The 22,665-nt window shown below is 45.3% G+C and overlaps 1 protein-coding gene across 13 annotated transcripts in view; it reads left to right on the top strand.

The window, feature by feature from the left end:
• LOC124024488 (GRAM domain-containing protein 2A-like) overlaps nt 1–21,762 on the top strand; it is a 46,836-nt gene extending 25,074 nt beyond the window's left edge. For 7 of the 13 annotated variants that reach the window (XM_046338391.1, XM_046338398.1, XM_046338397.1 and 4 more), the window contains 10 exons: nt 2,005–2,056; nt 3,213–3,483; nt 4,681–4,784; nt 7,291–7,389; nt 8,655–8,726; nt 9,060–9,119; nt 17,021–17,198; nt 19,475–19,568; nt 19,812–19,916; nt 20,254–21,762. In XM_046338391.1, the coding sequence (XP_046194347.1) occupies nt 2,005–2,056; nt 3,213–3,483; nt 4,681–4,784; nt 7,291–7,389; nt 8,655–8,726; nt 9,060–9,119; nt 17,021–17,198; nt 19,475–19,568; nt 19,812–19,916; nt 20,254–20,452 (1,234 nt within the window). In that variant the 3' untranslated portion in view covers nt 20,453–21,762. Of the gene's footprint in view, nt 1–2,004; nt 2,057–3,212; nt 3,484–4,680; nt 4,785–7,290; nt 7,390–8,654; nt 8,727–9,059; nt 9,120–17,020; nt 17,199–19,474; nt 19,569–19,811; nt 19,917–20,144 lie in introns of all 13 variants that reach the window. The other 6 variants (XM_046338392.1, XM_046338403.1, XM_046338402.1 and 3 more) reach the window with 6 other exon arrangements.
• The last annotated feature ends 903 nt before the right edge of the window (nt 21,763–22,665 follow it).

Raw genomic sequence — 22,665 nt, 5'->3', positions numbered from 1 at the left:
ATCTGGCCATCCAGAATCACAACAACACAGACTTCTGCCCCATTGAAGCGTGTGTATCCTTTTCGTGACGTTGTCAGTTAACACGTCTATGCATAGCATCAACAATCCAGGGTTCATATACGTCATTGGTATGAATACACCAGTCTCAGGGCTGTTTCTACCTCAGAGGTTTGATAGAACCAGATCTATATTAGTTGCCTGCTAACTAGCTAAATGTTCCCTAAGAGAACAATGTGATCAACTTTTCTGGGAGCCCCTCTCTTTCTTTATAAAGGTGTCTGCGTGCTTCCCAACAGAAACAGTTAGAGTTTGTACATATATTATGACCACATTTGATGACGTTTCTGTTAGTTTTGGACTTCGGTTCGGGTTTTCTCGCTGTTTCTTGATGCAAGCCGAAGTCTACGCTCCTTCGTTGGTGATTGGTCAATAGTAGGGTTCTTCATTGAATGTCTTCGTTGGTGATTGGTCAATAGTAGGGTTCTTCATTGAATGTCTTCGTTGGTGATTGGTCAATAGTAGGGTTCTTCATTGAATGTCTTCGTTGGTGATTGGTCAATAGTAGGGTTTTTCATTGAATGTCTTCGTTGGTGATTGGTCAATAGTAGGGTTCTTCATTGAATGTCTTCGTTGGTGATTGGTCAATAGTAGGGTTGTTCATTGAATGTCTTTGATGTCATTCAATGAGAGACGACTCATTTTCAATGTGCACCAAACATCTTAGATGTAGAATTTCACGACTTAGATCTCCTTGGCAAAACGTCAAAATGAATGACAGATTTCTTGAGTTATCTTAGATTAATTTGGACTATTTTGAGGAAGTGTATACTAGCAGTACTATTGCCTTATTTATTTTTATTTTTTCAAGAGAAGGCCTTTTAAGGGAGACGAGGGCACACTGGTTTGTTTTGGGAAGCCGAACTGAAGCATGCTGACGCCTCTCTCTCTAATTCACTTTCAATTTAAGGGCTTTATTGGCATGGAGAACAGATGTAAACATTGCCAACGCAAGTGAAGTAGATAATAAACAATAAAAATGTACAGTAAACATTACACTCCCACAAGTTCCTAAACAATAAAGACATTTCAAATGCCATATTATGTGTGAATAGTTCAAGTACAAAAGGGAAAATAAATCAGCATAAATATGGATTGTATTTACTGTGTGTGTGTGTGTGTGTGTGTGTGTGTGTGTGTGTGTGTGTGTGTGTGTGTGTGTGTGTGTGTGTGTGTGTGTGTGTGTGTGTGTGTGTGTGTGTGTGTGTGTGTGTTTGCTTGCTTGCTTGCTTGCTTGCTTGCTTGCTTGCTTGCAACATGTTTGTGCTTGTACTCATGCTTGCCGGTCAGATGTACGAAAGAGTGTGTGTGTGTGTGTGTGGGAGGAGGAGGAGGAGGGGGGGCACTGAGTTTGCATAATGTAACTAGTCAGCCCAGTTTTATAAAAGCACATTCACCTCCCTTTATGTGTGGTCGTGTTTGTGTGGTCGTGTTTGTGGTTGTGTTTGTGTGGTCGCGTTTGTGTGGTCGCCTTTGTGTGGTCGCGTTTGTGTGGTCGCGTTTGTGTGGTCGCGTAGTGTTTGTTTCTGTTTGACTGAGTGATATACCATTTGTCTGCCGTCACGTTTGCTTCCCTTCTCTACAGTCCTGCACATGTTTTGTCTGGTAGCCGACCCTGAACCATGCCGACATTACTGTCATAGACAGCAGACAAATATACACTACTACTGTTTGATTTGATGCCGAGGTCAGAGTTCACAGATTACAGTTGGATCAGATTATAGTTGAAATGTCTCACTATTCTCCAACAAGATTAAGATCAAACAAATGATCCAATGGGAGTTAATGAGATCAATACAATCACTGTGGACCAGTGGAGAAGCTTCATCACCATGAGATTCACCATAGTGTTGAGTCTATGTCTCTAAACAAACAGGCACTGGTCTGATATATTAAAACACCAGCAGATGTCTTCCTTTCACACTATTTCCTTCATTTCCTCCACAGGTTGATTGACGACCTGTCATATGAAGATGTGAAGAAATGCTACAGGGGTTCGGTGAGTAGCAGGTTTCCTCTCTAACGTATTATAGATCATGTCTGTATCTTATTGATTTTGCATCTTGCCTAACAAAGATAAGCCAATTACAGCCGAGTTGGATGCAGGCCAAGTCAATTGTCGATTTCCTATAAGAGTTAAATGATACACTTTATATTGGTTGACCTTTACCTCACATATGTACTGCACATTCTGGAATGAAGTTCCTTTGACCTTTTATGCACAATTCATCTGCACTGAGTGATTGTAAGACCTGTGTGGCAGTGAACCCTGTCATTGTTTGCCTTTAGGAGTGGTCCTTTGAGGAGTTTCCTAGTGTTGAGGGTGACCGAGGCTAAGATACAATTTAAATGAGGCATTGTGATCCTGAAATACAAACATGTATTAGATCTGTCTATAGACTTAGACAGATCAAGGTTTGCTAGTAGCCTTGAGACTCTATTAAGCATCCCACCTCGCTAATCCAGCCCCAACAACTGATTATCTCCAGCCATTCAGATGTAGTACCGGTGATTGGATTGTGTTCTTCAGGCTCAGAACTCAACGGTTATTCAATAGGTGAGGAGGTTATCCATTAACTCAAACACATGAGATCAGCAGGCCATCGGGCCAGATTAAAGGAACTGTACCGTAGCTGAGATTATTATCTCCATGTCTCCCGAAGGGGAATATTAAGTAGAGCTGCTGAGCCCCACAGTCACACCAGCTGGCTGCAGATATTAACAGGGGTGACAGTTCTGACTGTCTCATGTGCTTGGTGAGAGAGGAGGGAGGGAGGGGGGGGGTGCCTGTGGGCAGCAAGCTGTTATTAAGACAAGGATAGGAGGGTAAGGAGGCGGCAGTATGGGTTGGGCTGGCATGGGGTGAGCATAGGGGGGAGTCACTGTGCACTGTCGTGTTGAAACAGCAAGAGCGAGAGAGGCAGCAAGAGAGAGGCAGGAAGGGAGGACTCAGGGTGTCTGTGGCTGAGAAGGGCAGTGTGTGAGAGTGTGTGGTCGGGTTTCAGACCAGTGTTGAAGGGTGAGGGAAAGGGCTCAGTGATGGTCTGAGGTGCACACTGTCGGACCGGAGTGGTGTGTGTGTGTGTCTAACGGAGAACTGCCCCCTCAAACCTACACAAAGGACACCGGTTGACATCTGACTAGTTGGAGGACAGTCTGTGTCTTGCAGTGGGGTCCGCCACGCCGTCGATGTGTGTGTGTGTGTGTGTGTGCGGCTGTGTGTGCGGCTCCAGCATGCTGAGTCTGGTGCAGCAGAGCTCTCGTCCTCTGAGAGAGAGGGCGGCCGCCGGTTTGCCGGTGGAAGGAGGCCAGCCAAGGAACTGCTCATGACTCTGCCCTGTCCCTCTGCTCAGACTGTCAGCAAGTACAACTCGCAGTACCACAAACTCTTCCAGTGCGTTCCGAAGGACGAGATCCTGATGAAAGGTACTGTCAACAACAATGCTACATGCTAACATCTGTTGTAGTATCTCTGTATGATGTATGTTTATTTAGGTTAACATGCTAATGACTGTAGCATGTCTGTAGCTTACTGTCTATATGCTGTGCATTGACTTCAGGCTATCGCCCTATTAGCTCCATATGCTGTGTTTATGTACCGTTGGCTAACTTGCTAGCTATGGTAGCATCTATTTTTTTCCCATGGCAAAAATGAAAACAAAAAAAGAAATACACTTAACTCTTCGGCCCTTTAAAAACCTGTTGTATGTAAAATATTGTGAGCTACAGATGGAAAATAAATACATGTGACTCTGGATGACATAACGATGTTTGTTTTCAACATTAGGACTGTTTTCCTAAAGAAGTTAAATCCACTTTGTGTTTTGTTCCCTTACCATGATACTGCGAGTATTGCAATACTGGTATTGTCCTAGCCCTAATTCTATTAGTAGTAGAAGTACTTTCACTGTCAAATGTTGTTGTCTGTAATATGTACATAGTTTCTTATGTTTCTGTCCCCACATAGTGTATGAGTTTGTCATTTTTGTTTTTGGAACTCTATTGGCTGCTCAGTGTGTTTGAAACTATCTTTCTGAGTTTCTGGTAATTGTTTCTGGTAATGGTTTCTGGTAAGGATTTCTGGTAATTGTTTCTGGTAAGGATTTCTGGTAATAGTTTCTGGTAAGGATTTCTGGTAATTGTTTCTGGTAAGGGTAACCAGTCCTCAGGCCCTGAACAGGAAGTTGTATGGTTTGAGGTCAGGTTATGCAGATCAGATCAGGGTTGGGTTTCCCTAAAGCATCGTTCCACTAAGATCAACTTTCGTCCATTTAGATTCAATGGAATTAAGATGATCATAGTGCTACACTGCTTTAGGGAGACACAGCCCTGTTCTATTTGAAACTAGTGATGATGGTACATACAGTCTTCATCTGTTTAACGGATATGTAGCAGTTACTTTATTCAATGTCTATGAACCTATTTTAGAAGCATCTATAGGCCAAGTCAAAGACACATTAGCTATAATTATATATAATATATGCCGTTTAGCAAGCGCTTTTACCCAAAGCCACTTAGTCATGTGTGCATACATTTTTAGTGAAAAGCAGCAAACAGTGTTAGCAATGTGCTTGTCTTGAGTTAGCAGCTATTTTGAACCTGTTTATGTCTCCTCTCCCTCAGTATACTCCTGCGCTCTGCTCCGAGACATCCTGCTGCAAGGACGTCTTTATATCTCCAGGAACTGGCTGTGTTTCTATGCCAACCTCTTTGGCAAGGACATCAAGGTAAGTCAAGGCCTGGCAGATAATAGACAGATCGTCAATAATGAATAATATATAACACTTTTATCTGAATTGCTAGCACCACACTAATACCAGCTGAGCCACACAGGACCACAGGACCCTCCATATCTAGATGGACAGGCAGAAGTAGACAGGACTGTGATATCAGGACCGCAGGACGACTATATCTAGATGGACGGACAGAGAGAAGTAGACAGGACTGTGATATCTAGATGGACAGCCAGAGAGAAGTAGACAGGACCGCAGGACCCTCGATATCTAGATGGACAGGCAGAGAGAAGTAGACAGGACCAGCAGGAGAAGTAGACAGGACTATATCTAGATGGACAGGCAGAGAGAAGTAGACAGGAGGACCCTCGATATCTAGGGACGACTATATCTAGATGGACAGGCAGAGATGAAGGACAGAGAGAAGTAGACAGGACCGCAGGACGACTATATCTAGATGGACAGGCAGAGAGAAGTAGACAGGACCGCAGGACCCTCGATATCTAGATGGACAGACAGAGAGGAGTAGTGCAGGAAAATTCTCAGCAACAAAAGAGTGATCAAATTAAGACCTGGCACCTGTCTCTCCTGCCTCTGGCCTCTGCAATAAGCTGGTTAGTGCATTCCCAGCATTCTATCTGCAACTAGACACATATCCTCCTTATTCTGCCCCTTTTCTCCAGCATCAGGGGCTTTCCCCTCCTTTATTCTGCCCCTTCTCTCCAGCATCAGGGGCTTTCCCCTCCTTTATTCTGCTCCTTCTCTCCAGCATCACGGGCTTTCCCCTCCGTTATTCTGCTCCTTCTCTCCAGCATCAGGGGCTTTCCCCTCCTTTATTCTGCTCCTTCTCTCCAGCATCAGGGGCTTTCCCTTCCTTTATTCTGCCCCTTCTCTCCTCCAACCAACTGTAATCCAACCCCACTCTCTCCCTCTCTCTCCCTCTTTCTCTGGCATTCGCCCATCCGTGTCTCCTTCTGTTTAACTTTAAAACCATTTTTGTCCCGAACCTGCCTCTTCAGTTAGTCCCCCGTGTCTGGCCCAGTATGTCCCCCGTGTCTGGCCCAGTATGTCCCCCGTGTCTGGCCCAGTATGTCCCCCGTGTCTGGCCCAGTATGTCCCCCGTGTCTGGCCCAGTATGTCCCCCGTGTCTGGCCCAGTATGTCCCCGTGTCTGGCCCAGTATGTCCCCCGTGTCTGGCCCAGTATGTCCCCAGTATGTGTCTGGCCCAGTATGTCCCCCCGTGTCTGGCCCAGTATGTCCCCCGTGTCTGGCCCAGTATGTCCCCCCAGTGTCTGGCCCAGTATGTCCCCCGTGTCTGGTCCAGTTGTCCCCCGTGTCTGGTCCAGTTAGTCCCCCTGGTGTCTGGTCCAGTTAGTCCCCGTGTCTGGTCCAGTTAGTCCCCCGTGTCTGGTCCAGTTAGTCCCCCGTGTCTGGTCCAGTTAGTCCCCCGTGTCTGGTCCAGTTAGTCCCCGTGTCTGGTCCAGTTAGTCCCCCGTGTCTGGTCCAGTCCCCCGTGTCTGGTCCAGTTAGTCCCCCGTGTCTGGTCCAGTTAGTCCCCCGTGTCTGGTCCAGTTAGTCCCCCCAGTGTCTGGTCCAGTTAGTCCCCCGGTGTCCCCGTGGTCCAGTTAGTCCCCCCTGTGTCTGGTCCAGTTAGTCCCCCTCCCTGGTCTGGTCCAGTTAGTCCCCCGTGTCTGGTCCAGTTGAGTCCCCCTCCCTGTGTCTGGTCCAGTGAGTCCCCTCCCTGGTCCCAGGTCCAGTGAGTCCCCCTGTCTGGTCCAGTATGTCCCCCTCCCTGTGTCTGGTCCAGTTAGTCCCCCGTGTCTGGTCCAGTATGTCCCCCTCCCTGGTGTCTGGTCCAGTATGTCCCCCTCCCTGGTCCAGTATGTCCCCCTCCCTGGTCCAGTATGTCCCCCCTGGTGTCTGGTCCAGTATGTCCCCAGTGTCTGGTCAGTGAGTCCCCCCCTGGTGTCCCCCTGGTACAGTGAGTCCCCCTCCCTGGTGTCTGGTACAGTGAGTCCCCCTCCCTGGTCCAGTTTGTCCCCCTCCCTGGTACAGTGAGTCCCCCCTGGTCCAGTGAGTCCCCCTCCCTGGTACAGTGAGTCCCCCTCCCTGGTACAGTGAGTCCCCCTCCCTGGTCCAGTTTGAGTCCCCCTCCCTGGTCAGTGAGTCCCCCTCCCTGGTACAGTGAGTCCCCCTCCCTGGTACAGTGAGTCCCCCTCCCTGGTCCAGTGAGTCCCCCTCCCTGGTCCAGTGAGTCCCCCTCCCTGGTCCAGTGAGTCCCCCTCCCTGGTCCAGTGAGTCCCCCTCCCTGGTCCAGTGAGTCCCCCTCTCTGGTCCAGTATATCCCCTGTGACTGGTACAGTTATACCCCCTCTCTGGTACAGTAAGTCCCCCTGTGTCTGGTCCAGTATGTCCCCCGTGTCTGGTACAGTTATACCCCCTCTCTACAAGGTATAATATTGTGTCCTCTTCTTTCCCCACCTCTTTTCCCCCATCATAGGTTGCTATCCCCGTGGTCTCTGTGAGGCTGGTAAAGAAGCACAAAACAGCAGGTCTGGTGCCCAACGGCCTCGCCATCACCACAGATACCAGTCAGAAGGTGAGCGTTAGCCTCTTAGCGCCTCTGGGCACAGTGAATGGGTGTTTCCATGTTTCCACTAACTGGCATTAGTGCCGCACCACGTTCTTTCCACCAAGCATAGGTAGGTGGAAAATAAACAACACCTCATGCAAACATGCTAAGCTAGTGCAAGTCAGCGCATGGTTCGGTAACACTGACTGGTGTCAAGGTCGCAGTCTATTTTGGTAGTGTCCCTTCTTGGTTCCTCTCCAGTGTGTGAACGGTTCACCTGCCTGCTCCTTTACATTGGAGCAAATGTCTGGAAAATGTTTCTTAATACTCTGTAATCTTAATGTGTTGTGAAATCTGTTGTATATGTATTGTAATGTTTTTAAAATTGTATAACTGCCTTAATTTTGCTGGACCCCAGGAAGAGTAGCAGCAAATGGGGATCCATAATAAATACAAATCTTTGATTTCTGATATTTTATGACTGTCTATTGTCTATTAAGTGATTTAAGGATTCCTACTCTCTCATTGAAAATGAATTATGAAAGAGTGGTGTTTTCAGTAGAGGTACAGTACAGCCACCATGTAAGAGGAATGGAGTATCACTATTGAAATATCCTCTGTCAGTGTACTAGATTAAGCCTTAATCTGAAAAAAATAATCCATGGTAGATTACTGTTCACAATATCTATTTAGAGAAAATTGCATTCCTGGTAATGAGTTGATGTCCGAATGGATCTTCTAAATGTTCCTGACATGGGGTTTTATGAGTACATGATGAAATGCTTAGTGTTTACATGATGAAATGCTTAGTGTTTACATGATGAAATGCTTAGTGTTTACATGATGAAATGTTTAGTGTTTACATGATGAAATGCTTAGTGTTTACATGATGAAATGCTTAGTGTTTACATGATGAAATGCTTAGTGTTTACATGATGAAATGCTTAGTGTTTACATGATGAAATGCTTAGTGTTTACATGATGAAATGCTTAGTGTTTACATGATGAAATGCTTAGTGTTTACATGATGAAATGCTTAGTGTTTACATGATGAAATGCTTAGTGTTTACATGATGAAATGCTTAGTGTTTACATGATGAAATGCTTAGTGTTTACATGATGAAATGCTTAGTGTTTACATGATGAAATGCTTAGTGTTTACATGTGTATGCATGAGTGTGAGCGTACGTGAGTGTGTATGCTTTCATTCACATTTGAATTGGCTAATGCTCTTTCTCTCCCTTGCTCTCTCCCTCGCTCTCCCTCTCTCCCCCTGTCCGTCCGTCCTGCAGTATGTCTTTGTGTCTCTGCTGTCCAGGGACAGTGTGTATGATGTGCTCCGGAGGATCTGCACACACCTTCAGGTCAGAGAACACACTCACCCACACACACAACCACACACACACATCCAGGTCAGAGAACACACACAGTCACTCACCCACACATTCAACCACACACACTGGCTACCACTACACACGTAAACATCGAGGTCAGAGAACACACACACACACACACAACTACACACACTGGCTACCACTACACACACACACATCCAGGTCAGAGAACACACACACTCACCCCCACACACACACATCTACCACTGAACCAGCTCACTCCCACATCATCAGGTCTATACGGCTTACAGACTGTAAAATAGTGTACTGAATATTTCCCATATCACATCGTTCCCTCTCCAGGTCAATGGGAAGAGTCTGAGCTTGAAACACTACATGGAGGTTCCCCATACCTTATCTCTGGTAAGTAAGCTTAGAACACTGGCCCCTCACTCCAGACTGATCCATGTCTCTTATTGGTTAGAGCATTGACCAACTACAGACTGATCATTGTCTCTTATTGGTTAGAACATTGATCAACTCCAGACTGATCATTGTCTCTTATTGGTTAGAACATTGACCAACTCCAGACTGATCATGGTCTCTTATTGGTTAGAATATTGACCAACTCCAGACTGATCCCTGTCTCTTATTGGTTAGAACATTAGCCAACTCCAGACTGATCATTCTCTTATTGGTTAGAACATTGACCAACTCCAGACTGATCATTGTCTCTTATTGGTTAGAACATTGATCAACTCCAGACTGATCATTGTCTCTTATTGGTTAGAGCATTGACCAACTCCAGACTGATCATGGTCTCTTATTGGTTAGAATATTGACCAACTCCAGACTGATCCCTGTCTCTTATTGGTTAGAACATTAGCCAACTCCAGACTGATCATTCTCTTATTGGTTAGAACATTGACCAACTCCAGACTGATCATTGTCTCTTATTGGTTAGAACATTGATCAACTCCAGACAGATCATTGTCTCTTATTGGTTAGAACATTGGCCAACTCCAGACTGATCCCTGTCTCTTATTGGTTAGAATATTGACCAACCATAATGTACAACATGAATCACATTATTATTATGAATAGTACTGACGTCAAATGGGAGAACCAAGGACACGGGTGGTTCCTAATGTTGTAAGAATCGCGCTAGTGTTTACAGAACAACTGGTTCTGCGAGATTAGGATCAGGATTTCCAATTGTAACAGTAAGCATCTGTAACAAAATGGATGACTGCAGTATAGACGTTATTATGAGTACATGTTGCATGGATTGCTAAGGCATAAGAATATGAAAGTGTGTATTGTTATTTTAGATGTAGATGTACCTGTCTATTAATGCTATGTATCATATCATTTTATGTAGTTCTGTCCTTCAGCTGTAATTGTCTAACGATGTTATGTATTATGTCAACGGCGAGCAACTGCGTCCCTTCATGATGAATTCAGATTTTATGTGGCCCCCACCAACATCAAAGTTGCCCATCCCTGGTCTACTTGATTTCTGGATTTAGTCAATGTATTATTTAATGTCTTTGTTAATGTCTTAGTTAACGTCTTAGTTAACGTCTTGTGATGAATAACACAGGAACTACAGTATTTCAAAAGATAAAGATATTTTCAAGATCTCCATTATTGGGGTAACGTCTGTGTCATAACCTATAAGTCATAACCTATAAGACATGTTTGGGGTAACGTCTGTGTCATAACCTATAAGACATGTTTGGGGTAACGTCTGTGTCATAACCTATAAGACATGTTTGGGGTAACGTCTGTCTCATAACCTATAAGACATGTTTGGGGTAACGTCTGTCTCATAACCTATAAGACATTGACATGTTTGGGGTAACGATAACCTATAAGACATGTTTGGCATAAGCTATAAGACATGTTTGGGGTAACGTCAGACATGTTTGTAGTGGACATTGTTCGATCAGGGTAGTGGGTTCGATCCCCGGGACCACCCATACGTAGAATGTATGCACACATGACTGTAAGTCGCTTTGGATAAAAGCGTCTGCTAAATGGCATATTATTATTATGTTTGGAGTAACGTCTGTCTCATAAGCTATAAGACATGTTTGGGGTAACGTCTGTCTCATAAGCTATAAGACATGTTTGGGGTAACGTATGTCTCATAAGCTATAAGACATGTTTGGGGTAACGTCTGTGTCATAACCTATAAGACATGTTTGGGGTAACGTCTGTGTCATAACCTATAAGACATGTTTGGGGTAACGTCTGTGTCATAACCTATAACATTTACATTTAAGTCATTTAGCAGACGCTCTTATCCAGAGCGACTTACAAATTGGTGCATTCACCTTATGACATCCAGTGGAACAACCACTTTACAATAGTGCATCTAAATATTTTAAGGGGGGTGAGAGAAGGATTACTTTATCCTATCCTAGGTATTCCTTAAAGAGGTGGGGTTTCAGGTGTCTCCGGAAGGTGGTGATTGACTCCGCTGTCCTGGCGTCGTGAGGGAGTTTGTTCCACCATTGGGGAGCCAGAGCAGCGAACAGTTTTGACTGAGCTGAGCGGGAACTGTACTTCCTCAGTGGTAGGGAGGCGAGCAGGCCAGAGGTGGATGAACGCAGTGCCCTTATTTGGGTGTAGGGCCTGATCAGAGCCTGGAGGTACTGAGGTGCCGTTCCCCTCACAGCTCCGTAGGCAAGCACCATGGTCTTGTAGCGGATGCGAGCTTCAACTGGAAGCCAGTGGAGAGAGCGGAGGAGCGGGGTGACGTGAGAGAACTTGGGAAGGTTGAACACCAGACGGGCTGCGGCGTTCTGGATGAGTTGTAGGGGTTTAATGGCACAGGCAGGGAGCCCAGCCAACAGCGAGTTGCAGTAATCCAGACGGGAGATGACAAGTGCCTGGATTAGGACCTGCGCCGCTTCCTGTGTGAGGCAGGGTCGTACTCTGCGGATGTTGTAGAGCATGAACCTACAGGAACGGGCCACCGCCTTGATGTTAGTTGAGAACGACAGTTTGTTGTCCAGGATCACGCCAAGGTTCTTAGCGCTCTGGGAGGAGGACACAATGGAGTTGTCAACCGTGATGGCGAGATCATGGAACGGGCAGTCCTTCCCCGGGAGGAAGAGCAGCTCCGTCTTGCCGAAGTTCAGCTTGAGGTGGTGATCCGTCATCCACACTGATATGTCTGCCAGACATGCAGAGATGCGATTCGCCACCTGGTCATCAGAAGGGGGAAAGGAGAAGATTAATTGTGTGTCGTCTGCATAGCAATGATAGGAGAGACCATGTGAGGTTATGACAGAGCCAAGTGACTTGGTGTATAGCGAGAATAGGAGAGGGCCTAGAACAGAGCCCTGGGGGACACCAGTGGTGAGAGCGCGTGGTGAGGAGACAGATTCTCGCCACGCCACCTGGTAGGAGCGACCTGTCAGGTAGGACGCAATCCAAGCGTGGGCCGCGCCGGAGATGCCCAACTCGGAGAGGGTGGAGAGGAGGATCTGATGGTTCACAGTATCGAAGGCAGCCGATAGGTCTAGAAGGATGAGAGCAGAGGAGAGAGAGTTAGCTTTAGCGGTGCGGAGCGCCTCCGTGATACAGAGAAGAGCAGTCTCAGTTGAATGACTAGTCTTGAAACCTGACTGATTTGGATCAAGAAGGTCATTCTGAGAGAGATAGCGGGAGAGCTGACCAAGGATGGCACGTTCAAGAGTTTTGGAGAGAAAAGAAAGAAGGGATACTGGTCTGTAGTTGTTGACATCGGAGGGATCGAGTGTAGGTTTTTTCAGAAGGGGTGCAACTCTCGCTCTCTTGAAGACGGAAGGGACGTAGCCAGCGGTCAGGGATAAGTTGATGAGCGAGGTGAGGTAAGGGAGAAGGTCTCCGGAAATGGTCTGGAGAAGAGAGGAGGGGATAGGGTCGAGCGGGCAGGTTGTTGGGCAGCCGGCCGTCACAAGACGCGAGATTTCATCTGGAGAGAGCGGGGAGAAAGAGGTCAGAGCACAGGGTAGGGCAGTGTGAGCAGAACCAGCGGTGTTGTTTGACTTAGCAAACGAGGATCGGATGTCGTCGATCTTCTTTTCAAAATGGTTGACGAAGTCATCTGCAGAGAGGGAGGAGGGGGGAGGAGGATTCAGGAGGGAGGAGAATGTGGCAAAGAGCTTCCTAGGGTTAGAGGCAGATGCTTGATGATGATAAGACATGATGCTATAAGACATGTTTGGGGTAGTGCCTGTGTCATAACCTATAAGACATGTTTGGTGTAGTGCCTGTGTCATAACCTATAAGACATGTTTGGGGTAGTGCCTGTGTCATAACCTATAAGACATGTTTGGGGTAACGTCTGTGTCATAACCTATAAGACATGTTTGGGGTAACGTCTATGTCATAACCTATAAGACATGTTTGGGGTAACGTCTGTGTCATAACCTATAAGACATGTTTGGAGTAACGTCTGTCTCATAAGCTATAAGACATGTTTGGGGTAACGTCTGTCTCATAAGCTATAAGACATGTTTGGGGTAACGTCTGTCTCATAAGCTATAAGACATGTTTGGGGTAGTGCCTGTGTCATAACCTATAAGACAGGTTTGGGGTAGTGCCTGTGTCATAACCTATAAGACATGTTTGGGGTAGTGCCTGTGTCATAACCTATAAGACATGTTTGGGGTAACGTCTGTGTCATAACCTATAAGACATGTTTGGGGTAACGTCTGTGTCATAACCTATAAGACATGTTTGGGGTAACGTCTGTGTCATAACCTATAAGACATTGGTAGAGCATGGCGCTTGTAACGTCAGGGTAGTGGGTTCGATCCCCGGGACCACCCATACGTAGAATGTATGCACACATGACTAAGTCGCTTTGGATAAAAGCGTCTGCTAAATGGCATATTATTATTATGTTTGGAGTAACGTCTGTCTCATAACCTATAAGACATGTTTGGGGTAACGTCTGTCTCATAAGCTATAAGACATGTTTGGGGTAGTGCCTGTGTCATTTACATTTACATTTAAGTCATTTAGCAGACGCTCTTATCCAGAGCGACTTACAAATTGGTGCATTCACCTTATGACATCCAGTGGGACAGTCACTTAACAATAGTGCATCTAAAACTTAGGGGGGTGGGGTGAGAGGGATTACTTAACCTATCCTAGGTATTCCTTAAAGAGGTGGGGTTTCAGGTGTCTCCGGAAGGTGGTGATTGACTCTGTCCTGGCGTCGTGAGGGAGTTTGTTCCACCATTGGGGGGCCAGGGCAGCGAACAGTTTTGACTGGGCTGAGCGGGAGCTGTACTTCCTCAGTGGTAGGGAGGCGAGCAGGCCAGAGGTGGATGAACGCAGTGCCCTTGTTTGGGTGTAGGGCCTATAACCTATAAGACATGTTTGGGGTAGTGCCTGTGTCATAACCTATAAGACATGTTTGGGGTAGTGCCTGTGTCATAACCTATAAGACATGTTTGGGGTAACGTCTGTCTCATAACCTATAAGACATGTTTGGGGTAGTGCCTGTGTCATAACCTATAAGACATGTTTGGGGTAGTGCCTGTGTCATAACCTAGAAGACATGTTTGGGGTAGTGCCTGTGTCATAACCTATAAGACATGTTTGGGGTAGTGCCTGTGTCATAACCTATAAGACATGTTTGGGGTAACGTCTGTGTCATAAGCTATAAGACATGTTTGGGGTAACGTCTGTCTCATAAGCTATAAGACATGTTTGGGGTAACGTCTGTCTCATAAGCTATAAGATGTTCTGTTTTTCCTTGTGTTGCTGCTCCTCCACTAAACACAGAACCATTAGCAGTGCTGTGCTTTGTGTCAAATTGATTCTCTACTGAAATAACATCTATTAGCCTGTGGTTAAGATAAGAAGTCTGATGTGGTTAGCAAGGAAATGGCCGGTCTGTATATCAAGCTTACTTACAAGCTATAAAGCTGTACCATCTACAATCTGAGTCTGTAATTGCAGTCATTCGAATGCAGCTGTTACATTGAAAATAACGAAACCAAAACAGAAAGGATGTGTGTGTCCTACTGCTGTGTCCTACTGCTGTTCCACCCCGCTGTCTTACTGCTTTGTCCTACTGCTGTGTTCCTCCCGCTGTCCTACTGCTGTGTTCCTCCCGCTGTCCTACTGCTGTGTTCCACCCGCTGTCTGCCATGGCCATGCCCCTCTGTGACCTTCAACAATACCCTGTGCTGTGTCCTACTGCTGTTCCACCCCGCTGTCTTACTGCTTTGTCCTACTGCTGTGTTCCTCCCGCTGTCCTACTGCTGTGTTCCTCCCGCTGTCCTACTGCTGTGTTCCTCCCGCTGTCCTACTGCTGTGTTCCACCCGCTGTCTGCCATGGCCATGCCCCTCTGTGACCTTCAACAATGACCTTATCAATGACTTCCTGGAAAAAATTGAAGTAATCAATATTTGGTCCATTGTCGTCTGACTCTTACTCTGTCTCAATGACTATTCTCCTGAGTGGGCCCACACGATGCAGCCATCTTGTATGACAGTTGACCTTCGTAACATCTGAATGTAATGGCCGTAATATGTATTAATAATGTCTAATTCATATGTCATAGGTTGATTATGGATGGATATAGGTATGTTCAGTACTAGTCAAAAGCTTTAGACTGCCTACTCATTCAAGGGTTTTTCTTTATTTTTTACTATTTTCTACATTGTAGAATAATAGTGAAGACATCAAACTATGAAATAACACATGGAATCATGTAGTAACCAAACAAGTGTTAACAAATACAAATCTTTATTTTATATTTGAGATTCTTCAAAGTAGCCACCCTTTGCCTTGATGACAGCTTTGCACACTCTTGATATTCTCTCAACCAGCTTCATGAGGTAGTCACCTGGAATGCATTTCTATTAACAGGTGTGCCTTGCTAAAAGTTAATTTGTGGAATTTCTTTGAGCCAATCAGTTGTGTTGTTATACAGAATATAGTCTTATTTGATAGAAGACCAAGTCCATATTCTGGCAAGAACATCTCAAATAAGCAAAGAGAAAGACAGTCCATCATTACTTTAAGACATGAAGATCAGTCAATCTGAAAATTTTCAAGAACTTTGAATGTTTCTTCAAGTGCAGTCGCAAAAACCATCAAGCGCTATGATGAAACTGGCTCTGATGAGGACCGCCACAGGAAAGGAAGACCCAAAGTTACTTCTGCTGCAGAGAATAAGTTCATTAGTTACCAGCCTCAGAAATCAGCAATTAACTGCACCTCAGATTGCACCTCACAGAGTTCAAGTAGCATCTCAACATCAGCTGTTCAGAGGTGACTGTGTCAATCAGGCCTTCATGGTCAAATTGCTGCAAAGAAACCACTACTAAAGGACACCAATAAGAAGAAGAGACTTGCTTGGGCCAAGAAACATGAGCAATTGACATTAGACCGGTGGAAATCTGTCATTTGGTCTGATGAGTCCAAATTTTAGATTTTTGGTTCCAACCGCTGTGTCTTTGTGAGACGCAGAGAAGGTGAACGGATGATCTCCGCATGTGTGGTTCCCACGGTGAAGCATGGAGGAGGAGGTGTGATGGTGTGGGGGGTGCTTTGTTGGTGACACTGGTGAGGTATTTAGAATTCAAAGCACACTTAACCAGCATGGCTATCATCTGCAATGATATGCCATCCCATCTGGTTTGCGCTTAGGGGGAATGTCATTTGTTTTTCAACAGGACAATATCACGACACACCTCCAGGCTGTGCAAGAGCTATTTGACCAAGAAAAAGAGCGATGGAGTGCTGCATCAGATGACCTCGCCTCCACAATCACCCTACTTCAACACAATTGAGATGGTTTGGGATGAGTTGGACCGCAGAGTGAAGGAAAAGCAGCCAACAAGTGCTTAGCAGATGTGGGAACTCCCTCAAGACCGTTGGAAAAGCATTCCAGGTGACTACCTCATGATGCTGGTTGAGAGAATGCAAAGCTGCCATTAAGGCAAAGGGTGACGACTTTGACAAATATAAAATATATTTTGATTTTTTTTGCTATTTTTTTGTTGCTACATGTGTTATTTGATAGTTTTGATGTCTTCACTATTATTCTAAAATGTAGAAAATAGTAAAAAACCTTGAATGACCAGGTGTGTCCAAACTTTTGACTGTTACTGTAGATAAACTGTACAGCATTGAGAGAGTGGAACACTTTCTTTCCTGAAGATTTGGTCCATTCAGATCAATAATGCCTCACACATCTCTGATTCAGAGGGGTTGGCTTAAATGCGGAGGACACATTTCAGTTGAGTACATTCAGTTGGACAACTGACTAGGTATCCTCCTTTCCCTTTCCTTTCTATACCTCCAGGATGAGTTCCCGGTGGCGGATGAGTTCCCGGGGGCGGATGAGTATCCTCCGGTGCTGAAGTGGAGGAGAAAACCCTCTGTGGTGTCCGTGTCCTCGTCCCTCCCTGACCTCCTGGGTAGCTCCACCGGTAGCCTGACTGCGGTGGACTCCTCCTTCCAGACAGACCAGCCTCTGGAAGGTGAGAAGGGAGGACAACCTGGACCAACATTGGTTTATGCTGTATTATAGCCAACTCTTGTTGGCTATAATACAGGGGTTTGGTAAGAGTAGGGGTTTGGTAAGAGTAGGGGTTTGGTAAGAGTAGGGGTTTGGTAAGAGTAGGGGTTTGGTAAGAGTAGGGGTTTGGTAAGAAGTAGGGGTTTGGTAAAGTAGGGGTTTGGTAAGAGTAGGGGTTTGGTAAGAGTAGGGGTTTGGTAAGACGACAAAAGCAGATCTGGGACCAGGCTAGGGACAACCTGTTTTTCGTGTATTTAATTTCACAAAGGATGACAAACTGACAGATACAATGGCGAACACAGCATTTCTCATGAATTGCATAATATCATAATAGCCATGTCTATTGAGGCTATGCCACATGAGGTGAGCGCTGCATTTTTTCTGGTGCATTAAGAGATTGGAGGTGTTCAGCTTTGTCCACTCCTGGCCGGAGTTATCCATTGATGTTAGCCGGCGGGGGCTGAGCCATCACATGTTTGCGGAATGTTCAAATCCCTGATTATGTGTAGGAGGGGAACTGGGAAGGGAGTTGTGTTTGGATGGGCACAACCCTCTGATGCAGTACAGGATTAAGCACCAAATGGAGATTTTAGTATGTGGGGACTTGTTCTGCCCTACTACTGTGCCCTGCTACTGTGTCCTGCTACTCTACCCTACAACTGTACCCTACTGAACCCTGCTACTGTGCCCTACTGAACCCTACTACCGTGCCCTACTGAACCCTACTGCTGTACCCTACTACTGTACCCTACAAACGGTACCCTACTGAAACCTACTACTGTGCCCTGCTGTACCCTACTGCTGTACCCTACTGCTGTACTCTACTGTACCTTACTGCTGTACCTTACTGCTGTACCCTACTGCTGTACCCTGCTGCTGTACCCTACTGCTGTACCCTGCTGCTGTACCCTGCTGCTGTACCCTACTGCTGTACCCTACTGATGTACCCTGCTGCTGTACCCTCCTGCCCCACCCTACTGCCGTACCCTACTGCTGTACCCTCCTGCCCCACCCTACTGCCGTACCCTACTGCTGTACCCTACTGCTGTACCCTACTGCTGTACCCTACTGATGTACCCTGCTGCTGTACCCTACTACTATACCCTACTGCTGTACCCTACTGCTGTACCCTCATGCCCCACCCTACTGCCCCACCCTACTGCTGTACCCTACTGCTGTACCCTACTACTACCCTACTATACCCTACTGCTGTACCCTACTACTGTAACCTACTACTGTACCCTACTATACCCTACTGCTGTACCCTCCTGCCCCACCCTACTGCTGTACCCTACTGCTGTACTCTACTGTACCCTACTATACCCTACTGCCCCACCCTACTGCTGTACCCTACTGCTGTACTCTACTGTACCCTACTATACCCTACTGCTGTACTCTACTGTACCCTACTGCTCTACCCTACTGCTGTACCCTACTACTGTACCCTACTATACCCTACTGCTGGCTACATTTAGATGATCTGAAAGAGACTTGGGTAAACTGCCCAGTTATACAGTACATAACACTACTATTGTCTCATAATTGTGATGTCTGTATTGGGGGGGAGACCAAAAAGAAGACCAAATATTATATCTGTTTGGTCTTCTTGAGGTCAATTTGTGATCTACAAATGAGTAGTCATTATGTTCCAGCCCCCTGACCATCCGCTGAAGAAGAAATGGTCCCGTGGCTAAATGTAGTTGATGATCCCTGATATAGGACAGTCTGCCTCTACCTCTCATCTACTGCATATGGTGCATATTGTCATAGTGGACTTTTTCCATATTTCGTATGTGTTTAAGATGTGTTTACTATGATGTAACTGTCTGGGGTTGCATAAAAGTTGGAGTGTAGATTGATCAAATAAAAACTTTGACCCACTTGCATAAATACAATACTTTTTGCATAAATACAATACTTTTTGCATACATACAATACTTTTGCACAGCCAGATGTGGTCAAATATATATTAGCTTCCTTGCACTTTACAATGAGGTGCAATGGACCAGAATGTGGCACCTGCAACTTACCACAATATATTGATGGCATCTGTAAGCAACAATACACTATCTACTATGTAGTCTATTAGATGTCTATATTAGTGTGTGTGTGTGTGTGTGTGTGTGTGTGTGTGTGTGTGTGTGTGTGTGTGTGTGTGTGTGTGTGTGTGTGTGTGTGTGTGTGTGTGTGTGTGTGTGTGTGTGTGTGTGTGTGTGTGTGTGTGTGTGTGTGTTGTAGACCGGGGCTCAGAGACAGAGAAGATCCTACTAACAGAGCCTGTTCCAGAGCTGGGCCCGATGGAGTATCAGCTTCTCAAGTTCTTCATCATACTGTAACTATTTCCATGCCCCACAACTGGCTTTGAACACCTTGTGTTGTTGGATAAATATACATGAATTGGCAGCATTATGCTCAACATTTTTTTGTCCGATTTTTATCTGTGAAATCAAATCTGAACAAGGCCTAATTTAATATTATAAAAATGAATATGATCACAAAAAAATCCAGTTATACCTCCACCTAGTGTACACACACACTTGGTACATCCAATAAACCTTATTGTCCGTTACTTCAGAATCATCCTCCTCATCCTGTCTTCCTGTTACCTGGCCTTCCGTGTCTGCAGCCTGGAGCACCAGCTGTCCTTCCTCAACAACCCAACACGCCCCCCCCGAGAGAGGTGAGATGGGGCCAGACTTAACTTTAGCCAAGTGTGTGTGTAACTTTTGATTTAACTGTTTTGTCATTCTGTTGTATACTACTGCTAATAATAATAGTAAACTGTTAAGTTTATTAAATTAGGATTCCACCCTCAGAAAATCCTGTTCATAACTGTTATTCAAATGTCACATTTTTGGAGAGAAAGCTATTTTACTGACAATTCTATTGTCTGGTCTCTTCCTCCTAGGTAAGTGCTGCTCTGCACTGTGATCCAATACCACTTGACCGTCTCCCTTTAGGGACACATTCCTCTCTGACCACCTCCAGACTATGCAAACAGACTATTTATTTTTCAGGATTTTACTTCACTGTAGACTAGAAGAGGGCAAACCCCCAACTCCACCATTTTGTTGTAGGTCAAAGACAATGGCAGGTGAAAGACAATGGGCAGGCCGATTGAAGAGCCAGAAAACTACACTCAAACCAATTGTGGATGGACTGAAAAGCCAGAGATTGGTGGAAATGGCTGGGAGTCAGGACTGGGAAGGACTCTGATTGGTGGAGGGATAGGTGGAAATGGTTGGGAGTCAGGACTGGGAAGGACTCTGATTGGTGGAGGGATTGGTGGAAATGGTTGGGAGTCAGGACTGGGAAGGACTCTGATTGGTGGAGGGATTGGTGGAAATGGCTGGGAGTCAGGACTGGGAAGGACTCTGGTTGGTGGAGGGATTGGTGGAAATGGCTGGGAGTCAGGACTGGGAAGGACTCTGATTGGTGGAGGGATTGGTGGAAATGGTTGGGAGTCAGGACTGGCAAGGACTCTGATTGGTGGAGGGATTGGTCTGATGGTTTTAATGGAAGATTTCTGGACATGTTCGCCAACATTAGAGTCAACTGTGTTTTTTCCCTCCTGTCAACTCAACCAGGAATGAACTACAGGACTTCAGAGAAAAGTCAAAACCAGTCATCTTTCAGAAATATATATATATATAGTACTTTCAAGGAAAGGATTTGGATGCATTAACACACTGACAGTGGAAGAAGCCAATATCGTTGGCTTTACAGAATTTAAATTTAACTTATTTTTTTATATTTTTTTTATTTTACTAGGCAAGTCAGTTAAGAACAAATTCTTATTTTCAATGACGGCCTAGGAACAGTGGGTCAACTGCCTGTTCAGGGGCAGAACGACAGATTTTGTACCTTGTCAGCTGGGGAATTTGAACTTGCAACCTTCTGGTTACTAGTCCAACGCTCTAACCACTAGGCTACCCTGCCGCCTAGTGGTTAGGATCAGTCTACTATTTCAAATGTTCATCGTCATCAATGAAGTCTAACTATGATGCCATTCTAACAGGCATGTTATTCCTGGAAACCGGTGCAATACAATTATGCAAAATATCCAGCCTAGACTGACTTTTTAAATGTTGAAATATTGTCCTTTAACTCTGTTTGTGTTATCATGACACCACAGGTATATGTTTACCATAATGGGTAGGATGGTACTTTTTCATGTCTGAAAAATATAGTTTAGTATAACATCTTGTCTTTTGTTTTAATTTGTATAAATGCCAGTTGTCAGCTTTGTATTGTAAGCTACCTTTAGCCAGACACAATGTGTCACAGTGAGTGATCAGTCTCCTATCTAAATACTGAACACAGTCGTCTGAATGACTAAACAATGAAGACATGGACTGAAGTGAACTTAAAGTGAACAGATTCAACTTAAAAGTTCAATCTGCATTTCAGTCGGGAAGAAAACTAGCCAAAGATTTATAGTCATTTTACTCAATGTCTGAACAGATGCATTAGGAACAAACACACCCCACTTTGATTATTACAGTAATATTGTTGAGGAAACAGAGATGCAGTATGAATGTATGCACACATGACTGTAAGTCGCTTTGGATAAAAGCGTCTGCTAAATGGCATATATTATTATTATTATATTACTTTACTACTATAACCATCAGTATGTCTTATCTGGTCTGTTTTGGGTCTAAACACATCTGCAGCTATGTAATAGTGGTCACTGATCTTCAGTCAATGGTGAAAGAACAAACTGTCCCTGTAGACTCTGAGAACAGATGAATCCTGTAGCACCCCTGAACAACCCATTACAGGACTAACACTGTACAACATAACTGTGAAGGTTACTAATAAACAGCCATTTGATCTTGAGATGGTGTCACCTTTTTGGAAAACTCACCTGTCTTCACCGACGCATGTACCAAGAGGTACTTTATATGTCCACCTCTTTCAGGGGCCAGCAGCATTACCACCCTGCATCCCACTGCTGGCTTGCCTCTGAAGCTAAACAGGGTTGGTCTTGGTTGGTCCCTGGATGGGAGAACAGATGCTGATGGAAGTGGTGTTGGAGGGCCAGTAGCAGGTTCTCTTTTCTCTGGTCTAAACAAAATGTCCCAATGCCTCAGGGCAGTGATTGTGGACATTGCCCTGTGTAGGGTGCTGTTTTTCGGATGGGATGTTAAACCGGTTTCCTGACTCTGGTCACTAAAGATTCCACAGCCCATATTGTAAGAATAGGGGTGTTAACCCCAGTATCCTGGCTAAATTCCCAATCTGACCTTCATACCATCATGGACACCTAATCATCCCCAGCTTCCAATTGGCTCATTCATCTCCCCTGTAATTTTCCCCAGGTCGTTGCTATAATCTGTGCATAGTCACTTTACCCTTACCTACACTTCCGTTCAAAGGTTTGGGGTCACTTAGAAATGTCCTTGCTTTTGAAAGAAAAGCACATT

Source organism: Oncorhynchus gorbuscha, unplaced genomic scaffold (assembly GCF_021184085.1).
Source record: "Oncorhynchus gorbuscha isolate QuinsamMale2020 ecotype Even-year unplaced genomic scaffold, OgorEven_v1.0 Un_scaffold_1878, whole genome shotgun sequence".
Taxonomy (NCBI): Eukaryota; Metazoa; Chordata; class Actinopteri; order Salmoniformes; family Salmonidae; genus Oncorhynchus; species Oncorhynchus gorbuscha.
Note: the sequence above shows the minus strand (reverse complement) of the source record. Positions and strands in the feature narration are given on the sequence as shown.